Source organism: Sinohyriopsis cumingii, chromosome 1 (genome assembly GCF_028554795.1).
Source record: "Sinohyriopsis cumingii isolate HCF-2022 chromosome 1, ASM2855479v2, whole genome shotgun sequence".
NCBI classification, from domain to species: Eukaryota; Metazoa; Mollusca; class Bivalvia; order Unionida; family Unionidae; genus Sinohyriopsis; species Sinohyriopsis cumingii.
The window spans coordinates 87,927,003-87,952,398 of record NC_142961.1 but is presented as its reverse complement, the minus strand read 5'-3'; the positions used below and the strand labels follow the sequence as shown (position 1 = coordinate 87,952,398).

Below are 25,396 nucleotides of genomic sequence, written 5' to 3'. Positions count from 1 at the left end.
GGTGTGCTATCTTTCTTCCATAATATTCTGAATTCTTCGTTTCCACCAGTCCATTGAAAAATTGGTTTTAGTTCGTGAGTATGGGCTTTCTAAACGACAAACAGAAGTGCAACTAGTTGTAGACGTTGTAGGGTTTATCAGCACATCAGTACAATAATGGCTATGCTAATGATTAAAAGTAATGCTCTAAAATTGTAAACAACCAACAAAACATAAAAGAAGATAAAGCCTTTAAAAATAATGAACAAAACTATGAATGGGTGAAGAAGTTCTCAAAGAAGCGAAACTAAATTGTTACCCGCTTCTCTGAACGACAGAATACAAAAAGCAAAAACGGCAAATAAAATCAAATAACAAATAATAATTTTTAAAAATAACAACACTTCGTTTTTCAGCCAAACTTTTATTTCGATAAAGAGTGATAGTGCTAAAGACTGACGGACAAACATGCACACGGACGCCAAAATACATCATCTGCATACGAGTGGTAACTTTAATTTTTCGTATATTTCCTGTAACAATTTAAAGAATGTTGGTCTATTACTAAAAAAAATCATCTGATTATGATTCTGCACATGTCACAAATACGAGGCGAATATGATTTTTTTATTAAAATAAAATGAGTCACTGCAACTGGTTTTAAATGTCATTGTATATCAACTTTTCATAATAATACTGTAGCATCGCTTGTCTGACGACGCAGAGGTGAAAAAAAAACTGTAGTGCTACAAAAGCCCAGAGCTTGGCAGCTGTTAACTAGTACTCTCGGATCACTTCTGTTGTAAAAGGGGAAGGAACAAGGGTGTTTATACTAAAAAGAAAAGAAATCATCGCACTCTAAATAATTCGTGAAAACATGAACAAAAAGGCGGGCTCAATAAAATCTAAATGTCATTTTTTTATAGGTGGGAGATGGTGCAGATCTTAAAATAATCATGTTGTTACCTTGATACCTTGAATTTCGCATACTGTGTTGTGTTTGGATTATCATAGTGAGCAAAGTGGGTCGACTTTATGTTAGATGTTCGATTCTCGTTGGTTGTCTTGCTATCCTTCATCATTCTTAGATTCTGAAACTAAGCATATCTTTTTTGATCTTAGCGAAATATATCATCAAATTCTTTCAGTATCTTGTTTTTGCTATACTGGTACTATATCAGTATCGTCTGAAAATGTCATATGTGCAGGCTTATCGTTTGTACGAACGGAGGTAATTCCCGACTCGTGAAAACAGGCATATAAGGATCTGGTGGTACACGTAATGTGTTCACTTGGCTCATACAACAAATCATACGAAGAATACATGGACGTGATAATGTTTCATACGTTTTTATAGGTTAAAAATGCAGTGTCGTGTTATTTAATTAAATTACGCGTATTACACTGCTTACACTGTCCCTATTTATAGTGACACTCGTAAAAACTATGCAGATATATGTAAATGTTCATTTAAATTGGAACAGTCATCAACGAAATGTTTTCAAATGTGTACTCGGACCAGGTGTAACCTTCTTAAGAAGCAGCTATAAACTTACTTTCTGCTTGAAATACGATCTTTGTTAAATCTGTTGTTTTTGTTTTTTATGAGACAAGGACACGAAATGTTAACAATGTAGGTTCGGCTAAACTTGCAGGAGATTGTCAAATGGTATATTTAGTTAGCAACAAAACAGTATCTCTCCTTCTACTATCGCAATCGGAGAATAAGAAACTGAACGGTTATGCTGCATATATCGGCGTTAAAGCTGATTTAACGTTCCAAAATAATCGGTTCAAAACATTTAACATAAAATGAGCGATTAGTTTTACGACAAAGATATTAAATTGACCTCGATTTCTCTCGTGAAAAACAATTATTTGTTTCTTCTCATGTCTTTGGACCACAAATATATCAATAAGGTCATTTTAAGAAGGACAATCCTCCAAAACACTATGATGCCATAGTCCCTTGGATGTTTAATATGACAAAGAATAATACTGCTTCAGACTTTGTTGTCTTGGGCATATTATTACATGGAGGTAGCTAACATTCTCCCACCAAAACCTTTGAAAGAAAATCGTAATGGACAGTACCATATATTTTGTTAATTTAATGTAACGTTATTATATTAAACGTTAAACACGTGCATTTAATGTTTTGATAGCATAATCAAAAATATCTTAACTCAAAATATTTCATTCCAACATAACAGAGTTTAAAAGGTTCTCTGGAAAAGTTAATGTTATTGCCTTTTTTGTTAAAATCCTGGTATGTGATCTACAAGCAATGCCTTATTCATGTCTTATTTACTTTCGCCCAAGATTAATGTCCCTGCGTTGTCAGCCTTGAATTGAAATCCATTAAACATTATCGCAGTTTTGACTTAATTAAATCGACTACTATTGTAAATGCACTGGAATTTTTAGCATTTAGCAGTAACGGAAAACCACCGACTTGCTCTGAAATTTCCCAACCAAAACCACAAGCCTTTGGCAGTTCAAGTTTTCTACCTTCCAAGAGTCAATACGTTAAATGATTACACAAACAAGGGAATTTCTTTTTAAAAAAAAAAGAAAAAGACAAAATAAGCCAATAAAGACATTTGTAAAACAATAATATAATAGTCTTTTAAAAAGGCACAAGTAATGACCATAACAATAAAGGCGATAAGAATAAACACGTGCACATTATACAGAGGGGTAGTAACATTAAAAAACCTGCTGAATGGAAAGAAACTGAATGCCACAAAGAATATTATCTTGTCTTTATTGTAATAGTGATTCAAAGAAGCTCTGGAGAAAAATAAATTTCAAGCTACTGTGAAGAATTAAATTGTCTGTATCACTATAATTAACATGTACAAAACCATAAATACAGCCTCTTGATTGACCGGGCTGTGTTTCTACAGCCTGAAATTTTGTGCACGAAACCACTAGTCAGCAATCGTGAAAAATTTTCTTCGATCTCCCACCCCCTTCAAGCATGCGAAATAAAACAAAATCGTGTCCTGAACATTACATCTATTAAGGCTGGTTGAAGATTATAGAATCTTTGGCAATATAAGCATTCGATGGATAAATTTCTACTTTTTCTTTAAAATTTACCAATACAAATAACTGCCATTTTGGAATAACCATTGCTATCTAACTATTCGCACTGACAAATTTGATTACCATACTCAGGATAATCACATGATTTGATCACATGATTTGTACGAGGTAGATATTTATACTTAACAACTTTATTAAGTTGCTGAGAGCATTTAAAACATACATAAATCTGAAACCTCACGTAAGGTTTGTGTTACCAATATACATTGCACAGTCGCAACGTGTTGTCAAATTAAATAGAAGATGTTGCAGCAACATGTTGCCTATACACCATTTAAAACAATGATTTTTTGATCGAGATAACTTTCATAATCTACAATAAATCGGGCATAATGGACCCTTCGTTTACTACACTACAAAATGACATGCAGACAGAGGTCCTTGTATATTTTCAGAAGGCGAAGAAAATGGTACATTTTACATGTTAGTATATATGGTCTAACTACACTAAGGCTGATGTATAAACAAGTTCGGATGTAGATTGCACTTAAGTTGTATCCATTTACAAAAGTAATAATTGGATCTGGGTGCTACCTATAGTAATGGAGGATGCACCGAAACGACAAACAAAACATATTCAATACACTGAATGACGACAAATAATGTCTCCAGTTTAGTGATAGTTGTCTTCTTAATCACTCAACTGGTACCATGTTAATAAAACAAACAATTCAAATGGAGTCAGAGTACCCGTCTGAGCAACCAGAGAATTTTGCTCCTTTTCACATTTGTAAATGAAACGATGAATTAAAAGTCTTCGGCCAGTTAATACTGTTTGTTGGTCTCTCAACTGGCAGCATATAATTTAAGTTAAATCCAGGGCATTATCAAATGAATATACTGAACCGTTTTCATATGACCATCTCAAGGCTAGTATCATCCCCCTCCCCGTCTTCATCTGTTATACCCATACAAGAGCTGATGGGTGTCTCTCTTGGGAAGGCACTGTCTCCGGAATCACTCTGGGATGTCATCCATGATGTATTTAAAACTCTTTCATTGGGTTTTACTTTTAATGGATCAGGTTTTAACCCGGACTGTGTTTCCTTTTGGGGAATTCTAACATGCATTTCAAACTCTTTCTCTGCTTTGGAAAGCATATTCGGATGGTTCATCATGAAATCACATATGGTACAGCTGGTGGAACTGGACGCAATGGAAAGGCTGCATTTACTCGAGCCCTGTTGTGAATTTATGTTCCGTTTTCTCTTTGCAAGAACTGTGATTGGAAGCTGATAGCTGTCTAGCGTATGGTCAGTGCTATATCCTTCCGATAAACAGTCTATATCGCGGCTGATTAATGACCGCAAAGTATTGAACTGTTTGGTATCAATGAATAATTTTTCGGCACTTTTTTGTAACAAGTCATCCCAGCTTTCGGTCAAAAGCTGAGTTTGGCTGTTACCAAGAGTAAATTCATCTTGACTGGTTACTGTAGAATCTGTGTCAACTGACTGGCAGCTACACTGCTCTTCTTCTGAATTTGTCATGGAAGCAGAATCACAGTCATTATGAATGTTGTCTGCTTGACTTTCAAGTGTTTTCTCAAAGAAGCGGCGGTGGGAATATGTTCCAATTCCCTGAACACTAATGTAGTCCGTTTGCATTTTATCACCACAATTACAGCCTTTTCTAGATGCACCTTCCTGGGACAAGGAATCAGCACTTTTTGAATCTAATTCCCACTCCCACATAAGGTCGATAAGAGAATCCTGGAGGTTTTTGTAATAATGTCCATTTACCAATGCTTGTTGGTATTGACTGGTCCAGCCAGCACTAAATGGTCTCTGTAGTTTAATATTATGTTTTGAACACAGACTTAACCGGCAGTTGATACAACCATTTTGAATACAGACATGCTTCTTTTCCTCTTCTTGCATACTGGACATTCTCACATGGAAGAACCTGTAATAAATTCCAAGGGACACTACTCCAATGAAAAATGAACATGAAGAAATGAATACTATCGTATTGGGTACTGTACCATCATCTGATTTGTCTGTTGCAATATACCACACAGCAGTGAGAATGGCATTTTCCAAAAGCATGATGCTGTAATACGTAATGTATCTACAAGCACTCCTTTCTGAGCTAAAACTGATATAACAAAATGTGTACAACCAAGACACCATCGCACTGATTAAAATTTTCAGACATCTGCCAAACTTGGAATCATACTTGATTGAAAAAACTGAGGTACTTATGCAGATCATGATAGTCAACCAATGGAGGCCAAGTATCAGAAAGACCCAGAACTGATACACCGTAGCAAATACAGTTAGTGACAAAAGTCTGCACACGATTTCTCCAAGTCGCCATAGCAATCTGAATACGGTCCCAGAAAAAATAAGAGCAATACTCTCTACCTCACATGTATTGTGGTGTTTTCTAAAGGATGCCAAAGCCCATACGCTGAAGGAAAGTGTGATTCCAATAGCAGTGTATATCAGACAATTTGTTTGCGAATAAAAGAGGTAGAAAAACACCTCTATAACAAGGAGAGGAATCGTCGAACTGAACACGCAAAATATCTGTAACAGACTTAGATCTACCTGAGCTAATTTTCTTTCCTGGGTGTCCTTCTGGAAGAGAAGTCCGACATGTCTCCAAACTATCCCAAGCTGGAAGACATGGAGAACCGCAATGAATACAGAACTGCATGTTCCTAGCTTCTCCCCCTTTCTTCGAAGAAGCAAAATGGCTGAAACCAGCTGCACTGTTACCAATGGCAATAGTAAAAGGCCGACAGTTACTGTGAACCATGCATGCAGAACACCACTTAAATACACATGATGCACAAACAATCCATTCACTATAATCTTCGCCAGGTATATCAGTAACGAGAATCCAACATATAATCCATAACACAGTGATGTATTACGGCAGCTACTCATTCTGAATGTCTTTCAGTGTATTAATTTTCGTCAGTTTCTGTCATCTGGCTGTGAGAAAGTGTCCTGCTTTCATCATTTTGTCATCCTGGTTACAGTGTCCTCTATCTCCAACCATCCTGGAAATAAAAATCACTCTGAATCACATCAATGTGAAATGGTATATGGCATCATTACAATTGGTGAAAAACTTTGTTTAAAGTCAATTTTGGCAAATGCACCCAAAATATTGGTCGGAACTTACAGAACTCATATATTGCACCCGTTGAAGAAGTATTTTTATTTATTTTTTAAAAAATCAAATTCTCTTATACAGATACATATCCGTTTTTTTCCTAACTAAAAATAGAATAAATTTGTATCTGCTTGGATGGTGTACAAAAATATGAGAATAAATTTCAATTTGATTATTGCTTTTAATATTATCAACATTATGAAATATTTTCATCATTAACCTGGATGTTTATACAGAAGAAGAGCTCGAGTATGTGTTTCTTTTTGTTTGTTTGTTGAAAGGATGACGTCTTGGAGCTGAAGTATTTAGGTTCAAAGTCACAAGAGAGGGTTGGGGATGATCCCTTGGATAGTACTAAAAAGATAATACATACAATACCCCCACCCATTACCTTTAATTAAATGATTTTACTATTTTTAAGTACACAGCGTGAATAACAAAATTACAGAACGGTCAACAATTAAAATATCTTTCAAGTGACTAATCAAACTAATGAGGCAAAATTTAAGATGATATCTCAATTTTTGCTGGGGGTGGTGGGGGTTTTGTGTTATCATCACAGGAATAACGGATTTTCCCCTGACTTGTGTGCCATAGTTGAAAGTCAGGAACAATCTTAGTATCTGATGTGTTCCACTAGCACTGAATATCGTAATTATATTTGATATGATGCAATTTTTAGAACAAATTATTTTGATAATTTAATTTCTGCTATACTAGTAGATTATAAATTGTGTTAAGTCACAGAGTAGACTACGGAACAGGTATGTATGTTAGTATCATAGTAGACTAGGAACGGTGTTAGTATGTTAGTCTCAGAGTTAACTATGGGCAGTGTTAGTATGTTAGTCTCAGCGTAGACTAGGTGCAGTGCCTGTATATTAGTCTCATAGTAGACTAGGGACATTGCTAGTATGTTAGTCTCATAGTAAACTATTGGCAGTGTTAGTATGTTAGTCTCAGAGTAGTCTAGGGACAGGGCCTGTGTGTTAGTCTTGGAGTAAACTACTGGCAGAGCCTTAATGTTAGTCTCCAAGCTGACAAGAGACAGAACTTGTTAGTTTTATGGTAGATGTATTTCTGTGTAATGCAGTAATAATTGGTTAACACATTTAGAAGAACCATTTTGGTCGTTTTTGAAAAGATTTACACAGCTTGTGTATTAGTATCAGAGAGGTGACATGGTCAAGTGGTTCGTATTACACATGAGGAAGTGGAAGCGGCTGGTCGTAGTTTAAGCTTATTTGATTGCACGTGAGAGATAGAGGAGTCACATGCTTGATAATGGGGTATAGGAATTAGTGAACAGCCTTGGGTTCAAGTTTCTGTGACCGTACCAGAGAGGTCAAGTGCTTGTCATTGTTTATGTTGGAAGTGGACAGTTGTGGATTTAAGTTTGGGTGACTGTATCAGCCAGGCCAGTTGCTTGACATTGTGGGCTAGGAAGTGGATGGTTGTGCGTTTAAGTTTGTATGACTGTACCAGAGAGGCCAAGTGGATGTCACTTTGGGCTAGGAAATGGACAGTTGTGGGTTCAAGCTTGTGTGACTGTACCAGTGAGGCCAAGTGGATGGCATTGTTGGCTAGAAAGTGGACATTTGTGGGTTCAAGCTTGTGTGACTGTCAGAGGCCAAGTGGTTAGCAATGTCGGATGGGAAGTGAAAGGTTGTGGACTGGAATTATGCAGTGTTCCTTGCTGATGTGTTTCTACATCATCCTACATTACTTTTTGTGTGAGCAGATGTAGTAGTAGATACTTTATTGATTGGTTGGTGTTTAAAATGCACATCGGCACATAATAAATGCACAGCACTGCATGCATATTTTGATCTGAGTCCGCCGAAATAAATTAGTTATATATGGCATATGGATATGTCGAGGCCATCAGGCTGAAATGTTTTATAATCCATATCAAACGAGTTCTTTCCCCGACTCATTACATCTATTACATACTCCCTTTCGTACACCTTCTAAATAATTTTATAGCTTTACTGTATGAATGAAATTTAAAACATCCAGGGATTTATAAATGTTCTATTCACTGTGTCAATAAAAATTACGTGCGGACGTCAAAAAAGGCACCTAAGTAGTTTAGATCGGTGTATATGATATAGAAACAGCTGTACCGAACCGCAGATCAACCATGTGAGTTTAAAGTTATTTCATGCTGTAGTAATGGGAGTAAAACGATTTGACTCGGGAGGCATGCTGGCAGCCAACATAGGCTGACCTGGCCAGTATTTTAACTGCTACTCAATGATTGCAAGTTTTAACTCATCTGTGTGCTGGGTCTATCCCCACTCGAGTATAGCCTTACATTCAGGTTGCTAGGGTCTATGAAACCAGTTATGCACAGTAATGCCTGAGGGATGGGGCTCTAATTCCTTCCCCCGGGATCAATTAAATAGTCTGCTTATGGACATTACCCAGACGTACATGCCCATATGGGCGAAAAGGTCTACAATTTAAATACCAACTTTTGCTAGATGTTATCATGGAGAAATTTTTTGTCATGTAAACATGGACAAGGTCTTCACTACTATTGTACCGTTAGTCTCAGAAAGACATGCAACATATAGTTAAAACCATTATATCATAGAAAATAGAACCAGGACAAGGCAGTGGCAGACGACATCCTATTTTTGTTTTAGGAACCATGTTCAGTATCTATGCAGGCAGTGAAATTATTTACAAAATAGCAGCAATTTCCCATTCTTCGTTGGCGTTTTATTTTAAAAGGTGTATGTGTGTATGTTTTAAGTTTTAGATGCTACGAGGCTCATCCAGTTCATTAGACTACTGTGACGTGTCTCAGTGTTCATTTGGATCGAGTAAAGCACTTTATTAGCATTTTTCAGTTTCAAGAAAACATTGCAAAACGTATGTAAAAAGAACATAAACATGGCTTCTTTCAGTTTTGTAATACTAACGCTTTTGCTACTGTCTATACTTGCTCGTAAGTCAAGACCAACTGGAAATTGAATAGATCCAGATATGCCGTGGCATAATACGACAGTATATCAGGATCAGTGTTATATATTCAACCGATTACCCCTAACAGACTGCACAGACTCAGATCTGCAGCACATTGTGTGACAGCAAATATGGGTCTGTGCACTCTGCAGCTGGACTCGAGTTATAAGCGTGTATATTGCTTGTACAGATTTAGCCTTCAACTGTTAATTACTTCGCATGATAATACAACTAATTAATATACAATGCTGAGAAGGAAAAAAAAATTGGTAAACTTATATATTATTGAGTGCATGCTTCTCTGTCTTCCAGGTAAAATGGGGACAGAATCATTTGCTAATGACCTCAGTGGGAAGGGTATCTAGTGCCATCTGCTTTGTCCAGAAAATGCAATGAAAGGCTTAGAATGTATTTGTTAAGCAACTTAAGGAAATAAGCTTTGTTAAGCTGAGAGGACAGAAATTTTAAAAAAATTCTTAAGTTTGAGAAGACTCAGATATTTGCGATATTTGCTAAGAATGACAAAGCTTATCTGGGTTTTTGAGGTGTTATTAACAATGCTGATATTTGTACACAATGGGATCTACAGGTATTTTGTATGCGTACAAGACGAGAACAAAGTCATCTTTACAACTAAGGTATGTGGTTGTTATGCCTTTGTACTGGCCACAAATCCCTGCCATAAATAATTTCCTATCGTGACAGTTATTTTCTAGAGTTATGCCTTCTGTCAATATTTCTAAGGCCCTTAGTTGAGAAGTGAGTACAACTTGAGATTTCTGTTTGTTTTTTATACACTAGGTACAAGTAAAGGAAAATGTATGGGAACTTTAATTACTATGTTGGAATGATGGTTTCACTCATTCATTCAATTTTAAGAAGAAAGCACATGAAAGGAAAACAAATTATAAAAGCTGAGCAGGGTAAATCGTGAAAGAACGTTTAGATTCAGAATGTTCCGACTAATACTTTATTTGATATATAACTGTTTTGATGACATTACAAAATGAAGTTAATGTGATTGCTAAACTTACGACAACGTTTGCTTTTCAAATAACAGAGTAATACAAACACAGTGCACAGATCTGACCCTTCTATTCTGGCAGCTCCCTCTACTCCCATTGTAGATTGGGCACCACCTCTGTCAGTGCCGCATTTCTCAAGTTAGCATACACATTTAAAATTTCATCCACATTATTAAATCTTCAACTCACAAGAGAAGAATGTTCTTATTTAAAATTTAAAAAAGGAAATAACTATATGGTGTTTAAGGTTATAACTTGTCAGTGTATGTAGGAAGTATCACTCCTTCATTTGAAATACGTTTGCATGCTTTTACTTTAAGAAAATCTGAGGGAAAAGTATGTCAAAGTACACCAAATAAAAAACATTCTGAATGTATGTAAATCGGTTGATATCCTCTATACAGAAATATTCTCATAAGGGCATGCTAATTTTGTAATGTATAATATAATAAATCCTAATGGATCCTTAATTGTCTGTCATATTTTCGGACCTGTTTCAGTGACAGAGCTGTTTTAATTTCATTAAGTACATATATCCCTAACTTTACGCTCACAGTGATCATATAAAAAAGGAAAACATCAGCACATAATGAGATGGTTGGAATTGGAATGAAAATTGTATTTCGATATAAAATAAAGTGGACAAATTCCTGCCTAACAGCAGATATATCAATTGTAAACTGTACTGACAGGCATGAATTAAAAGTCCATTGCATTAAGAAATTAGACAGACAAATTATATTAGAAGTGAACCTGTCATCTCACTTTCCAGCCGTGACCGATAGACAGGTTTGATTGTATCTAGAATGACAAGCAATCAGTATATATAATTAGGGTTCCAACTGTTGTTTAATTTAACAAAGGCTGTAAGCAACTTATGTAACAACATTATATAATGGTAAGTATATATGTTAGCTTTATCAATGAAAAAACTATTCAATAATAATATCTCTGATATAATAAATATCTGATTGCCTATTTACACTGGACTTGATCGTACTCCTTAAATTTACAACGTTGCAACTTTGTTGACTGGTTGTGTGCTTATTCATGAATGTAGTAATTTCAACAAAATGGTCACAATTAATTTTGCCAAAGAAACAATTCTAAAATTGTGATCAAGATAAATATTGACAGCTTTCAGGAAGGGCTCCCTATACTGGAGCCTACATGAGGCAGTTTTCCTTGATCATATACATAGACCCTTTAGACTGTAAATTTTCCCGAATTAAGTTTTTCCGATAGAATGCTTGTGATGTTAACGACCCATTAAAAATTAGACCATAAAATAGGTTATAATACAACTAATTCGAGTACCATTGTTAAAAATCATTCTTGTTTCATCCATCAAAGTGTTTTCAGTACAAATGAATTTCAGTCTATGTAATCAATTATTCATGGTTTTTGTGTTGTTCAAGTACAGTATATAATACCCACTTATAAATCGAGTCCAAATGCAAACAACACAGACCCTGATCTACCATTACACAATGAGCTGACAGATTAAGATCTATCGTGTTTGCTCTAATGATTACTCCTAACAAACTATATAGACCCAGATTTGCCAGTACATAAGAGAGAGAGAACAAAATGGTCGTTATTACTTGGCTCATAAGATCTCTACCTGAATCTTTCTCTACCAAGTTAAGTACAAGATTTCCAAAATGCCAACAATATTGGTTGTCAGACTGGAGTTCATCTAATTTACAACCCAACTAGATATCTTAAGAAGTTTTCTGATGAAAAACCGATGTGAATATGCCTTTCTATTTACAAGGAGTAGTGATAACAAGATTTTTAATATGGCTCTATTAGTCTTTTCATCAGCACCATTTTTATTAAATAGACATCATTAAGTCTGATGTTGAAAACCCCTAATTGATATGACTGTGTTCATGAGGAGTAGTTATAATAGGATATTCTAGATCACTGCCATTGCACATACAAATTCTTACTCTGAAAATTCAGTGTCAGTATAACTTTCTGTTCAGGAATAGTGATTTCTAAGATGGTAGCTGTGGTAGCCATATTGGATGTCCAAACAGCACCATTTTTATTTTGGACCAACCAGATATCGTAAAAGGTTTTGCAGTGAAAAGCCGATGTCAGTATGATTTTCCATTCAGAAGGAGTAGCAATAGCAAAATTGTATGGTCAATTTTATCCAAGCAGCACCATTTACATTTATGACCAAGTAGACCATGTAATGTTTCATGGAAATCCTTGAAGTAACTGAGGAGTAGTCGCAATAAAAAAACTTACTCCAACAGATGAATGATGGACAACAGACCATCCCATAAACTCATCTGGCCACATGAATGATGGACAACAGACCAACCGATAAACTCATCTGGCCACATGAATGATGGACAACAGGCCATCCCATGAACTCATCTGGCCACATGAATGATGGACAACAGGCCATCCAATAAATTCATCTGGCCACATGAATGATGGACAACAGGCCATCCCATGAACTCATCTGGCCACATGAATGATGGACATAAGGCCATCCCATAAACTCATCTGGCCTGAAATGAGCTCAAAATTACCATTAAATTTGCATACAATGTGAAGATCAAATTATAATCAATTTTTTACATATTAGAATAGAATTTAAACAACAGTTACTTACACACAATTAACATATTTCTTAATTTTGTACTAAGTATTAAAATGTATTCAGTGTGTTTATAATTCTTTGTCAGTTTGTATAAATATTTGTTTACATATTTTTATATTGAATATTAATATAGTACAGTAGTCAGATTTTCTTCTCAGTTCCATACAAAGCTGACAAACAAGCATAAAATTATATTTATTTTCAACAGCCCACTTATGGTCAATCCCAAGTAAAAAGTTAAATTTTAGGTTTAAAAAAAATAGTTTTTGCATGTGAAAGTATATTTGTCAGTGCAAAAGATTTTGTTAATCTGTAAAGAAGTAGACAAAATGAAAGTGAAATATCTTTCGAAATTACAGTCTATTTGTGTTAAGTTTCTTCAAAAGAAGCAAGTACCTACTCATTGGATAAATATGTTAAATTGTGTCACCATAGCTCCTTATTGGCAAGCACCTTCCAAATGTTAGTTTTAAAAATTGTTTCAAATTGGATGAAATTGTTGTAAATATCATGTCTATCATTTCAAGAAGACACAGATTTTAGTCAGTTTTGGATGGTAAGAAGTTTTTGGATGGCAGGAAGTTTATTTTTTTGAAGAGAGACTGCAGACTGAGTGGATTTCCATGAAACAATTGAATCACCTTCAACACTTATGTACATTGATGGTAAATATAATGAAATTCAACTTGCTCCTTAAAAATTAATTTGTGCTTAAAAATCTAAAATATTTTAGAATTTTTTTCTTTCCTCTTTTAGTCATAATTGCCTTTACATTTGACAATTTGACTCCAAAATTAACAGGCATCATTTTTTAATCCCAAGCTGTAAGTTTTGGTGAAGGTACATGGTTAAAGAATTGAAAATTTGTCCAGTTACCATTCAGTCACAGTGACCTTGACTTTTGACCCCAAAGTCAATAGTCTACTACCTTACCCCTAGTGCAAGCCAATTGCAAGGGTTAGTCTATATATGTGATATAGAATTAAGATTGGTATATGAAAATCATTTTTCTTCTTTAAGTCACACTGACCTTGACAATTAACCATTAAACCCTGAATCAATAGGCTTCTTATTTCAGTGTGCAAGCCATCTACAGTTTGGCTTAGGTTGATGGCATAAAACTAAAACCACTGCATTGAAAACAGAAATAAAACAAAACATACGGATAGACAGTTGGAAGTAATATCACTATAATCTCTGCCTTTACTGGTACATAAAATACTTTGAAAGAAAATTAGGTCACAAATGCAAGATTTCAGAACAAATATCAAGTTTATCAAAATAACCCCACTCTTAGATTATCTATCCCTATTTCACAACTATGACCAAAAATGTACATATAATGTACATATCTCTATATATCTGTATATGTGGTCAACCAGCCTTTTTAAACTATGGCCTGGTTGTATATGTGGTCAGCCAGCCATTCTAAACTATTGCCAAGTTGTATATGTCAACAGTCAGCTTTGTTAAACTATGGCCTGGTTGTATACATGGTCAGCACAGGGCTGGATTTAGACAGGTGATGCCCTAAGCTATGGGAAGCTGTAAAGGCCCTATTTGTTAAGTGTTAACAGAGAATAAGGCTGTGTTAAAACTAAAGTTGGTAATTTTTACTAATTATTAAAATGTAAATTATGTAATTTATTGGAAATATATTGCAAAGATAATAATAGTGAACACATTATGCAAAAAATCACTGGTTAAATTATTACTTAAATATAAATTATATTAAAATTGTAACAAATTTTTTAAAATTCTGAAATAATTTTGAGAGGCTCCTTCAGACTGTGAGGCCATAAGCTGTAGCTTGTTTAGGTTATGCTTAAATCCAGTCCTCAGGGTCAGCCATTTTTCTTAAACCATGGCCTGGTTGTATACATGGCCAGCCAGCCCTGTTAAACTCTGACATGGTTGCATTCCATCAGAGGACTCGTAATATGAAAGACTATTTTGTTGCTGAATTCAGGTTTAGGCACAATGGATTACTGAGTCTGAACAATAACCAGCTAATCTTTGCCTGCTTTCCTACCTTGGCTATTGTCCCAGCCAAGTCTTTGAAGTTGTCTGGGACTACTGGAGCATTGTTAACAGATCCATTATACAAAGATAAGTGTGTCCATAGAAAATTCTTAACAATGATTGACCAATATTTGTATAAATCCTGCCATATTACTTTAATGAGGTGGGTAAAAGACATGCAGATCCCCCTCTAGTGTGTCTAGTTGATAACAATCCAGTTACACAAAAAGCTAAGCTACAGTGGTTTGGAGAGTCTTAAAACTGTATACCTGGATGAAGCAGTCTGAAAATGCTTGCACGCTGGCAAATTAAGGTTCATAATATTTGTGTCCTGCATATTCTCTACATGTTTTGAGAATAAAACTCACAAACTTGAGCTGGAAAGTATAAAGTTAAATATGGTACATGGTTATATACTGAGTTGTATAATTTTAACTTTGTTCTTTTCAAATTTACAAAGCCAAGAAAGTTTTGGAACTTGAGCTTAAGTCTGAGTTTTCACCTTCAATGAGGTCTGTGAGAGCCAAGTATTGTTTCATCTTCAATAGTGATGGTGACTGGTCCACACTGATGTGGAACAAAGTGGATTAACAAGACTTGTTCATTTTTTGGAACTCTGTTTTTCAATATGTCTCAGATAAGAACTTTGCCTGTGTAAGCTCAAAGCAATAGCTTGGAACAATTTATTTACAATGTACAGAGATGTACAGAGAAGAAATTTTGTCTACCTTCACTGCTGCAACAGTTGTTTCATACTGTGTTTTATATATATTTGTTGTTGTTGTTGTGGTAGGGATTAACGCCATTTTTCAGCACAAGATAGGCTATACATGGCGGCCAGTATTAATGGTGGAGAAAGAACCCGGAAAAAAATGGAAAGAACCACCAACCCACGAGAAGCTACTGGCAAGCTTTCTCACATAACCACATTAGCCGAATCCGAGACTCGAACCAATGCAGACAGAGGTGAGATGGCAGTGGTCCGTACTAGTGAGCGCTTTAGACCACTCAGCCACTCAGGGCCCCATATATATATATATATATATATATATATATATATATATATATATATATATATATATATATATATATATATATATATATATATCATATCAACAGCACTATGAATGGATTGCTATGTCAGTACTCATTATAACATTGACCATACATGTCTTGAAGCATGCCACCTTATAGTGAGACCACGTTATAATGAATTATACATAGAACTAACTTTACTAATATTTAATGAGTTAGAGTGTCCACATCTGAAGCAGGAGGTCATGGGTTCATCACTATAAATTGCCACACTACAGACATCATAACGATATGACTGAATTTTTTTTAAAGCTATGTTAAAAACCTAATCACACACAAACACACACACTATTTACTGAAATGGGATCAGTGACCATACCTGCCTTCTAACAGAAAATGTGTCATAAATTAAGGATCATATAGAGAGGAAGAACTGTAATTAACTGATGCTGGCGATGACAATTGGGATAAAAACACAGAGGTGTTGTTATTCAAGTGCTCCATTACAGAATTATTTAATCCCTTACACAATTTGGTTAATATAGGTAATGCAGTATTCTACTTATAACAAACACACACAATTTTGATGGCGAGCTAGCTCAAAGAAAAATTTAAATGTACTTTTTAACAAAATAAATAAATTATGGAGACATGCATTTACAGCCAAACTTTAGGGCATAACCAACCGATATATGTTTAGTATTTATTCATATCAAGCTTATGTTGAGAAACATAATAAAGCAGTAATAAAAGGTTTTGACATCTCTTCAGTTGGTTTAAAACTATAATGATTCTGAACTCAATAAAATAAAATTCAGCATCAGTGTTGCATGAAAATATTTGTGCTTAGACAATTGTATTAACCTAATTTTACATTTTGTCAGCTAGTGATGCATATCTTAAATTATTTATAAAGAAAACATTTACATCACAAACTATTTTACTTCAAACTGATGTTTTATTCATTGTTTATCAAGCAAATTTAGTCCTGTGAACTGAATTGTGTTTCTGCTTAAAAAGATATTAATTACAGTATACTGACTCCAGTGGATCACCACTATGCAGTATGTTTTGTCAAAGCAAAATATCTTACGTGACATATCAGTAACACTTTCGACCACTTCTGAACAATTATTTTTTTATGTAATGTAAAAGACGTCTGCAAAAAGGAAAGTATGAGATCACTAAATAGTCAATCATTTATATTATAATATTCAATTTATATAAACTAACACCCATGGATAGTCCCCTAATGTACAAATACCTAAATACATAGATTGGATTATTGGAACTACACATATGTGAAAATTTGTGAATTTCAGGGTCCTTTCTTAATTACTGGTTTGTTTAAAAAAATACAAATAAAAATTAGCAGCATTTTTTTAATCATATGTAACATCTGCATTTGCATCATGATAGGAAAATTGTGAGTAGTTTTGTTACCTTTTCATTATAAAAACATCCCTTGAACAAATCTCAGAAACATAAAGGGACGTATTTAAATTAAGTCTTAATACAACTTAATACTTCATTTATAGAGATGTTTGCAGGTAGCTAAATTTTACAACTCTTAGGCTGGACGATCCTCGGCAGCCAGACTTATAAAAAATTTCCACCCATTTGGAAAATATATCCTTACTTGTTCCATTCATTAATGAAATGGTTGAATCGAAAATGACAAAAAAAAAAGAAACTTACCTATCAAGAATTTCTCCCTGTATATCAACAGTAAAGCACACACTATAATGATATACTGCTTCACTCTTAAAAAATTCTTGACAAGCTTTCTACTCGGTGTTTATGTTCCAGTGATAGAGATGCTACCTGAAAAACATATGGAAAATTATATTAGATTGCATTATCATAACTTGCTGGTGAAGAATAACAATTACTGAAGTCCGCTATTTTCATAAAGTATTGAATATAGATATTTAAGGACATACTGTTTTCAGAAGTGTATTTCCCACAGAGAGTTTTATTACAGAAATATGTACATTTACTTTATGTGATAAACTGAAAAACCTACTAAAATTTACAACTTGAATTAAAGTGATAAATTGCACTTTATAAGTAAATTTAACCTTAATATAATCATAAGCTGAGATACTGCAGGGCAAATCAAGCAAGAAAAAGCTAAATGTTTCCATTCAGTGCCATAGTATTTTTGCTTATTTTACAATCCTTGTGATATTAAGATCAATTTACCTGCTGGCTTTGTAAATTAATATTTTGATATTATTCTTAGTGTTAGAATCAATATTTAAAAATAATGAAATAAAAATGATGGAGATGATAGCATATGATTTCATAATAACATGCATGAAATTAGATGGGAAATACTTGGTGACGTACAAGGACATCGGGTAAAATGAATCCAACCAGTAATGTATATTAGAGAACGTTTTCTAAATCCCAAAAAGGTGATAATTATGTTCAAATCTGGATAATAGAAATACAGTCTCCTTTGCTATTAAACAGGATACAATCTATGCTTGGCTTTACTAGTTTTCTCAATCAGTGGTGCAGAGTTCCCAAAACTTGTAGTACTTACCTGACATTTAATACACTCATATGCTTCTAATCCTTACGAATGTACTCCAATAACAATAAATCATTTCAATAACCATTTCACCTACACCTTGCGCCAAATTTCACAAACTGAAGAGTGAGCCTCGACTGTGGCTTACCTGGTTGTAATATATGACTTATAGAGGTAAGCCCTTGCTGAGTGGCTGTATTTTACATGTAAACAGGTAGCTAATTAAGAAATACCATAGGTAACTGCCTTTTAATTGCTTCACAACAGAGCTGGGTTGTATCAAAATCTCTCAGAGGAAAGAAACCTACAATGGCCTGTTATGTTTTTAATCTGTATGTCGTATTTGTAACACTATCAGTCAGATCTTTAACCAACAATTTGCCCGATAGGTAAATGCTAGCTGGGGCTTTGATCACCTGGGCAGGCCTACCTGAAATATTGACACCTATTGAGGTATAGTCCACAATGACGTTACTTGATTTCTGTCAACAAATAAGAATTTGCCAGGAGACAGAAATCACCAGCACTTAGCTGACACATTACTGCAGAAATGTGACCTTTCGACTGACTTATCATTTCCTGTGTGAAAGAAATTCTGTTGCAGTTTTCATTCAAATAATCATCAAAGTTTTTGCATCTCACTGCCATACCAATGATAGACTCCTAGCTATCTCAGTATTATTACTAATATGAGTAAGTTGACTGTTGACCTCTGTATTTATGATATAGTTGGGGACATATTGCCATTTTCTGAAGGTACTCAGTTTGATTATTGATATTGCATATTGATTGGCCTTGTTTCTAGTTTATTTTTTGTTCCTTATTGGGAAGTCAAACTGAATGCATATTTACCAAGTGTTTAAATTTCTTATTGACTGGAAAATGTTTACTCTTTCAAATGCATATACTGGTACCTTACAAATTATCTAATAATTACATATATTTTGGATTGAATTGAAAATATCAGTTTCACCATATCAAGGCAGCTGAATAATTTTCTTATCATATCTTTAAACATCGATTGTACAAGTGTTTTAAACTTAAAAAAGAAGAAAAGAATTAGCACATGCATAAATTTTAATAAGAAAACATGTCATTAATAAATTCAGTACACCAAAACACTGTAGATAACTCATGGCTGGATCTGAGCCATAATTTAACACAAAAATCTGTTGATGCTTTCTCTACAAGACGAGAAAATATTTATTACTGTTCATCTTCCATTATCAGTGAAAATATGAAGAAAAGCAGACATCACAGGTTTTCTCCAGAAGTACATTATCAGATTATTGTTGGACTGATGATAAATAATCAATACGATCTTGAATGGTTTTAGACTAGCCCTACACATAAATATGACCTAAAGCCATCCAGTCACACAAAAGCCATCCTGTCACACAATCAGACCTACAACTTTCTGATCAATGTGATGCAATATCTCACACTGCTGTGTGCCATACAATTATAAACTAATAAACACACATACATACATACATACATACATACATACATACATACATACATACATACATACAATCATACATACATACATATACATTCATACATATGTACATACATACATACATACATACATACATACATATTTACATATTTACATACATATATACATACATACATACATACATACATACACACCTACATACATACATACATGCATGCATGCATGCATGCATGCATACATACATACATACATACATATATACATACATACATACATACATATTTACATACATACATATATACATACATACATACATACATACCTACATACATACATACATGCATGCATGCATGCATGCATGCATACATATATACATACATACATATATACATACATACATATTTACATACATACATACATACATACATACATACCTACATACATACATACATACATATTTACATACATACATACATACATACATACCTACATACATACATACATACATACATACATACATATTTACATGCATACATATATACATACATACATACATACATACCTACATACATACATACATACATGCATGCATGCATACATATATACATACATACATATATACATACATACATATTTACATACATACATACATACATACATACATACATATATACATACATACATATTTACATACATACATACATACAAACTGCATAAATTTTGATTAGGCATCTTATTACGCACCTGCAGATCTGGTTCTCTAGTTTGTCAGGATCAGTTTGCAGGATAAACAACATCCATGTAGGCCCTGATTTGCCAGCATATTAAGCGATTTCAGATCAGGGTCTAAGTTGTTTGCACTTGGATACAACTTGAATAGAAGCATATACAGAATCTCTAGGCATTTACCAGTTATGTTCCGTTTTTTAACCAGTGTCTGAATTGCTTGAAATCTTTACATAATTTTGTAACTTAGGCCACAAGATCAGTTATGTTGCTTAAATAATTACATAATTTGTCACTAATTCTGAGTCACTCTAATCCATATGCAAAGGAATTTTAAAGTTATTTGGCGTCCTTGGAAAAGTGTCAGATACGTGACAATGAAACAGATTGCTAAAAGACTAATTTTTTAGAAAGGTATATTGGCTGGAGTTATATTTTTTTTTGTTTTTATTTTAATATTGTAAATAAAACATTAGTTACTATTCATTTCTGCTGGTCAATTACTTGCCTCTTTCCTTATTACCATATGTATTCACTTATAAGTTCACTTATAAATTCTTTTCATTTGTGGCTTAGAGGCCTGGCATGGATATTGTGATAATTTGTCTGCAAGCCCAAGTACTCCTGTGATATACACAGAGAGTTAAAAAAAACAAAAACAAAAAGCACAACAGGTACTAATGACAATCAGCATAGGCTAATGAAAGTAACTGGGAATGTTCTTGTACTGTTATGAATAGTATTCGAGGTTTCTGAACATCAAATGATGTATTAGTCCATCCATAACCCTTCTAGCCTGTAATTTCACAAAATAATGGTTTTAAATGTTCAATAAGAAAAATGTTCTAGTTCATAATATGATGGTCCATTTCAATTTATGTATAAACTAAACTTTTATGGCTATGACAAGGGTAGTAAACAAATTGTCAGTTCTGGGTCATAGTCCAAAATATTGTGATAGTCAGACTTGGGAGTGTTTTAAAACTCATTAAACATGATTTATCTCTCAGAATTTATGAGTACCAACTATTATAATTAAAATTACTAACTTCAAACACAATAGGGGCTTGGCTATAATTTTGTCTTGAATGAAATAAAAATTTATTAGTCATGAGAAAAATATCTACAGTGCCTAATATTTACAGTGTCAGCTCACTAGACCAGACTTGGGAATAGTTTTAATCTTAAATCTTTAAATCTTTAAATTTGACATTACTAACTTCAACATAATAGGGGCTTGGCCATAATTTTGTCTTCAGTAAAATGAAAATATATTAGTTAAAAGAAAAACATCTACAATACCTAATATTTACATATCAATTCACTAGACTAGTCAGACTTGGGATAATGATACTAATAAATGGACTTGCTAAGGTGCTACAATTATTGCACTGAAAATTTACAACATCAAATGGAATAAATGAGCACCAGATATCAATGTTTTTGAGATAACTCATTTAGGAAGGAAGTGGTTGATTGAGGAACAAATGTTTTGTTGTATATGATCTAATTTCAGCTTATTAATAACTACACCAACCAAACTCAAAGGTCACATTTTACAAATTAAAATTTCTAGATCAGCAAAAGCAAATAAAGAAATATACACAGACAGCAAATGTGTTATAGTCACTGGTTTGATCATTTGAAGTTAATGTTCATTGAAACCTGCCAGTAACTAGTCATTTTAATTCCAAAAGTTCAAACATGATCTAGAATTAATTACATGATCGTCACAACAGAGCTGAAGTCTGACTGGTCTTGTACATTTTGATTTTTCATAAATAATTTGGAAATGCAGAAAAAATTGATAGGTCAAATAATTCCTTAAATTTTATTTTTAATGTCATCATATAATATGTAAATGAGCTGGTAAGACACAAAAAATATGTGGTAAAGTGAGAAATAAAACCCTCAAGTCATACTTCTTTAGTGATTTTTTAAATAGTAATTTTCAATGCTTTTGTATCCATATCCTTGACTGTAAAACAGAAGAATATAGGTGGTTTTGTAATATTTTAATGATTTTCAAAACACACATATATCTTGACTCTTAATATTTTAAATGTCATATTTATCCAGAATTATTTACACATTTACAGCTGATGGGCAATGCTTATGCTGTTTTAGTGACAGAGCACCAAAACAGAGAGAGAGAGAGAGAGAACAAAGCAAATGTTCTGCTATGCAGACTATACATACTACAAGGACTGACCATGGTGTGACTTGTGCAAAGACCCTTTGAGTTCCTCAGTATCATAACTTCTGAGCCTTTTTAAAATTGCAGCCAGACTGTATATATAACTTGGCTTCTGTTTATACGTTTGAATTAAAAATAATGCTTAATGTATTATCTCCAACTTTATCTCTACTTAGATCTAATGTCTTGCTTTTTTATTTAGTTGTGATTGCTTCCAGCAGCTATTAAAGCTACATAAGAAATATGAACATGTATCTCATTAGAGATTATGCAGTACTGTACTTGATAAATCTATATAACATTCAAAAGGCTTCAATTTCTTTTAAAATATTTTTGTACCAGTGTTTCCCTTTTAGATGCAAATCTGACACTGAGCATGTGGATGATGTTTAACAGGGACCATCTGGGAATTAAAAAGTTTTCTGGTCTCAGCAGCAGATAATGCTAAAATTCTTTATACCATATATACTTGCTTATAAGACTAGTCAGACTGCAAAAAACAAAGAACATGATCTGCCAGTGTATAATGCACCTGCAGACCAGGATATGTGTAGTATGTTATTCTGATTACTCCTAACAAACTGCACAGACCCAGATCTGCTGACATTATGTGACAGGAGATCTGGAGCTGTGTAATTTGCAGTTGGATTTGTCTTATAAGCTAAGTACAACATGGTAATTCATCCTAATGGCATCTCTGATGAAGTTCAAGTGGGGTTGTAGGTTGGCTGGCTCACCTGTAAATCTAGCATTTTTTTAAGCTAATTACTACGCCTCAGGACCAGTAGGCAATATTACCCTGTTCCCTAGGGACTGTCTCAAAACCAGAAGGGATATTATCTTGTTCCCTCAGGACTAACATACACATACTTCAGCTATATAGTACATCTGACAGGTTAAATTCTACCCTTAAGCAATTTTTACCATAGGATATGATTCAGCTATCAGATAGATATTATTAGAACCTTGAGTTCAAAATTGATTACTGCAATACTTTTTAAAATGTTCAGTTTCTTGAACAAAGTGTAATATTTAAGAAAAGCAATAATCTACTTCAATGAAGCAAATATTGATGTTTTTATTGAATGTAGTGTAATGAGATAAAAATTTCAATATTCCCTTATGACTGTAACCTAACATGAACTATCTTCTGTTACATGTTGGTCACTTGAACCCATATACCTTGCAAGACCACACATATTTGCTCCCTCTACAATCCCTGCTGGATGGTTCTGTTTTAAATTATGGTCAGTCACCAGATCATGGTTACATTATCCCCAGCATCACTACCTGTGGTGTAGCAGTTGCCACAATAAGGGGTTGAGAAGGTCCTTTAATTACCATATCCATCAATTCATACTACCCTTAAATTTATCTCTTGAATGATGCTGCTGACAGAATGATAAGGTCAAGTCACAAAAGAAGAGAATGACAATGTCAAATAATTTGCAGGTCAGAAGTAGCGTACCATATGTACCTGCTTATTAGTTGTATCCATCTGCACTGTGCACAGACCCAGAGCTGCCATCATATTATACACTGGCAGATCTGGGTCCATGCAGTTTGTTAGGATTAATTAGTAGAACATACAAAATAGACCCTGATCTTCCAGTGCATTACATGATGGCCAATCAGGGTACATGTTGTTTGCAGTTGAACTTTACTTATAAGCAAGTACTTATGGTTCTGAGTACATACACTTTATGAAATGAAAATCCAGAAATATTAATGCTTAATCTTGAGATATGTGCACAGGAAACAAATCATTTCCTATAATTACGTCTTTATGTGGAAAATATTTTATATCTTGTTTTATTTACTGATAATTTCAGGGTAACTTAATGAACTTTTGCATCCAGGAAAAATCTACATCCCATAATATCAAATCATTCTTCACATTGGGAGAAATTTATTTAATATTATTCAGATCGATGTATCATAACATAACTGTAAAAACGTATTGAGACTGATGTATCACAACATAACTGTAAAATCATATTGAATGCAAACCCAAAATGCAAATTTGAGTTTCAAAAATTTCAAGTTTTCAAGATTGATGACAAGAGGATGCTTTACATGTGACTCATCCATCATCTAGCTTTACAACACATTTCCAGGTTTGGAAATGATCCTCAGAATGCTCAGATATAGCTTTATTTTGATTGGTCAGATTTTTTTACAATATTAGGAGTTGAGTACAATTTTATGACAGTTCACAAGACTGATAAAAAGGCATTCAAGTAATGCTGAGTATTTGATTTATTGAATCTCTCAACAAAAGTCATGACAGTACAGTACACCACATTTGTGGTATAATGGTATTAAACAAATTATGGCATTTTCAAAAAAAGTGCCTTTACACAATGAAGGTACAACATAACTACTACTGTAATTATTCAAACAAAATGAGGGTATAATTTAGCTTTAATGGCTTAGTTTGGACCATTATATGGATATAATTTGGCAGAGATAATTAAGTTCTTATTTTTAAAATTAAAAGGTTTTTGCAAGTGAAATTCCACAACAGTCTTGAGGATTACCAAAGTTTGTTGTTGTTGTTGCTACTGCTGTTGTCACA

At 33.9% G+C, this 25,396-nt stretch overlaps 1 protein-coding gene across 1 annotated transcript; it reads right to left on the bottom strand.

The window, feature by feature from the left end:
• Window positions 1–387: 387 nt before the first annotated feature.
• On the bottom strand, window positions 388–18,631 carry LOC149807299 (uncharacterized). The gene is made up of 3 exons (XM_089964960.1): window positions 18,446–18,631; window positions 17,593–17,718; window positions 388–6,100 (listed from the first exon to the last, which is right to left on the bottom strand). Exon 3 carries the CDS (start codon window positions 5,982–5,984, stop codon window positions 3,942–3,944), a length of 2,043 nt encoding a protein of 680 aa, XP_089821086.1. The 5' UTR covers window positions 5,985–6,100; window positions 17,593–17,718; window positions 18,446–18,631; the 3' UTR covers window positions 388–3,941.
• Between the last annotated feature and the right edge of the window lie 6,765 nt (window positions 18,632–25,396).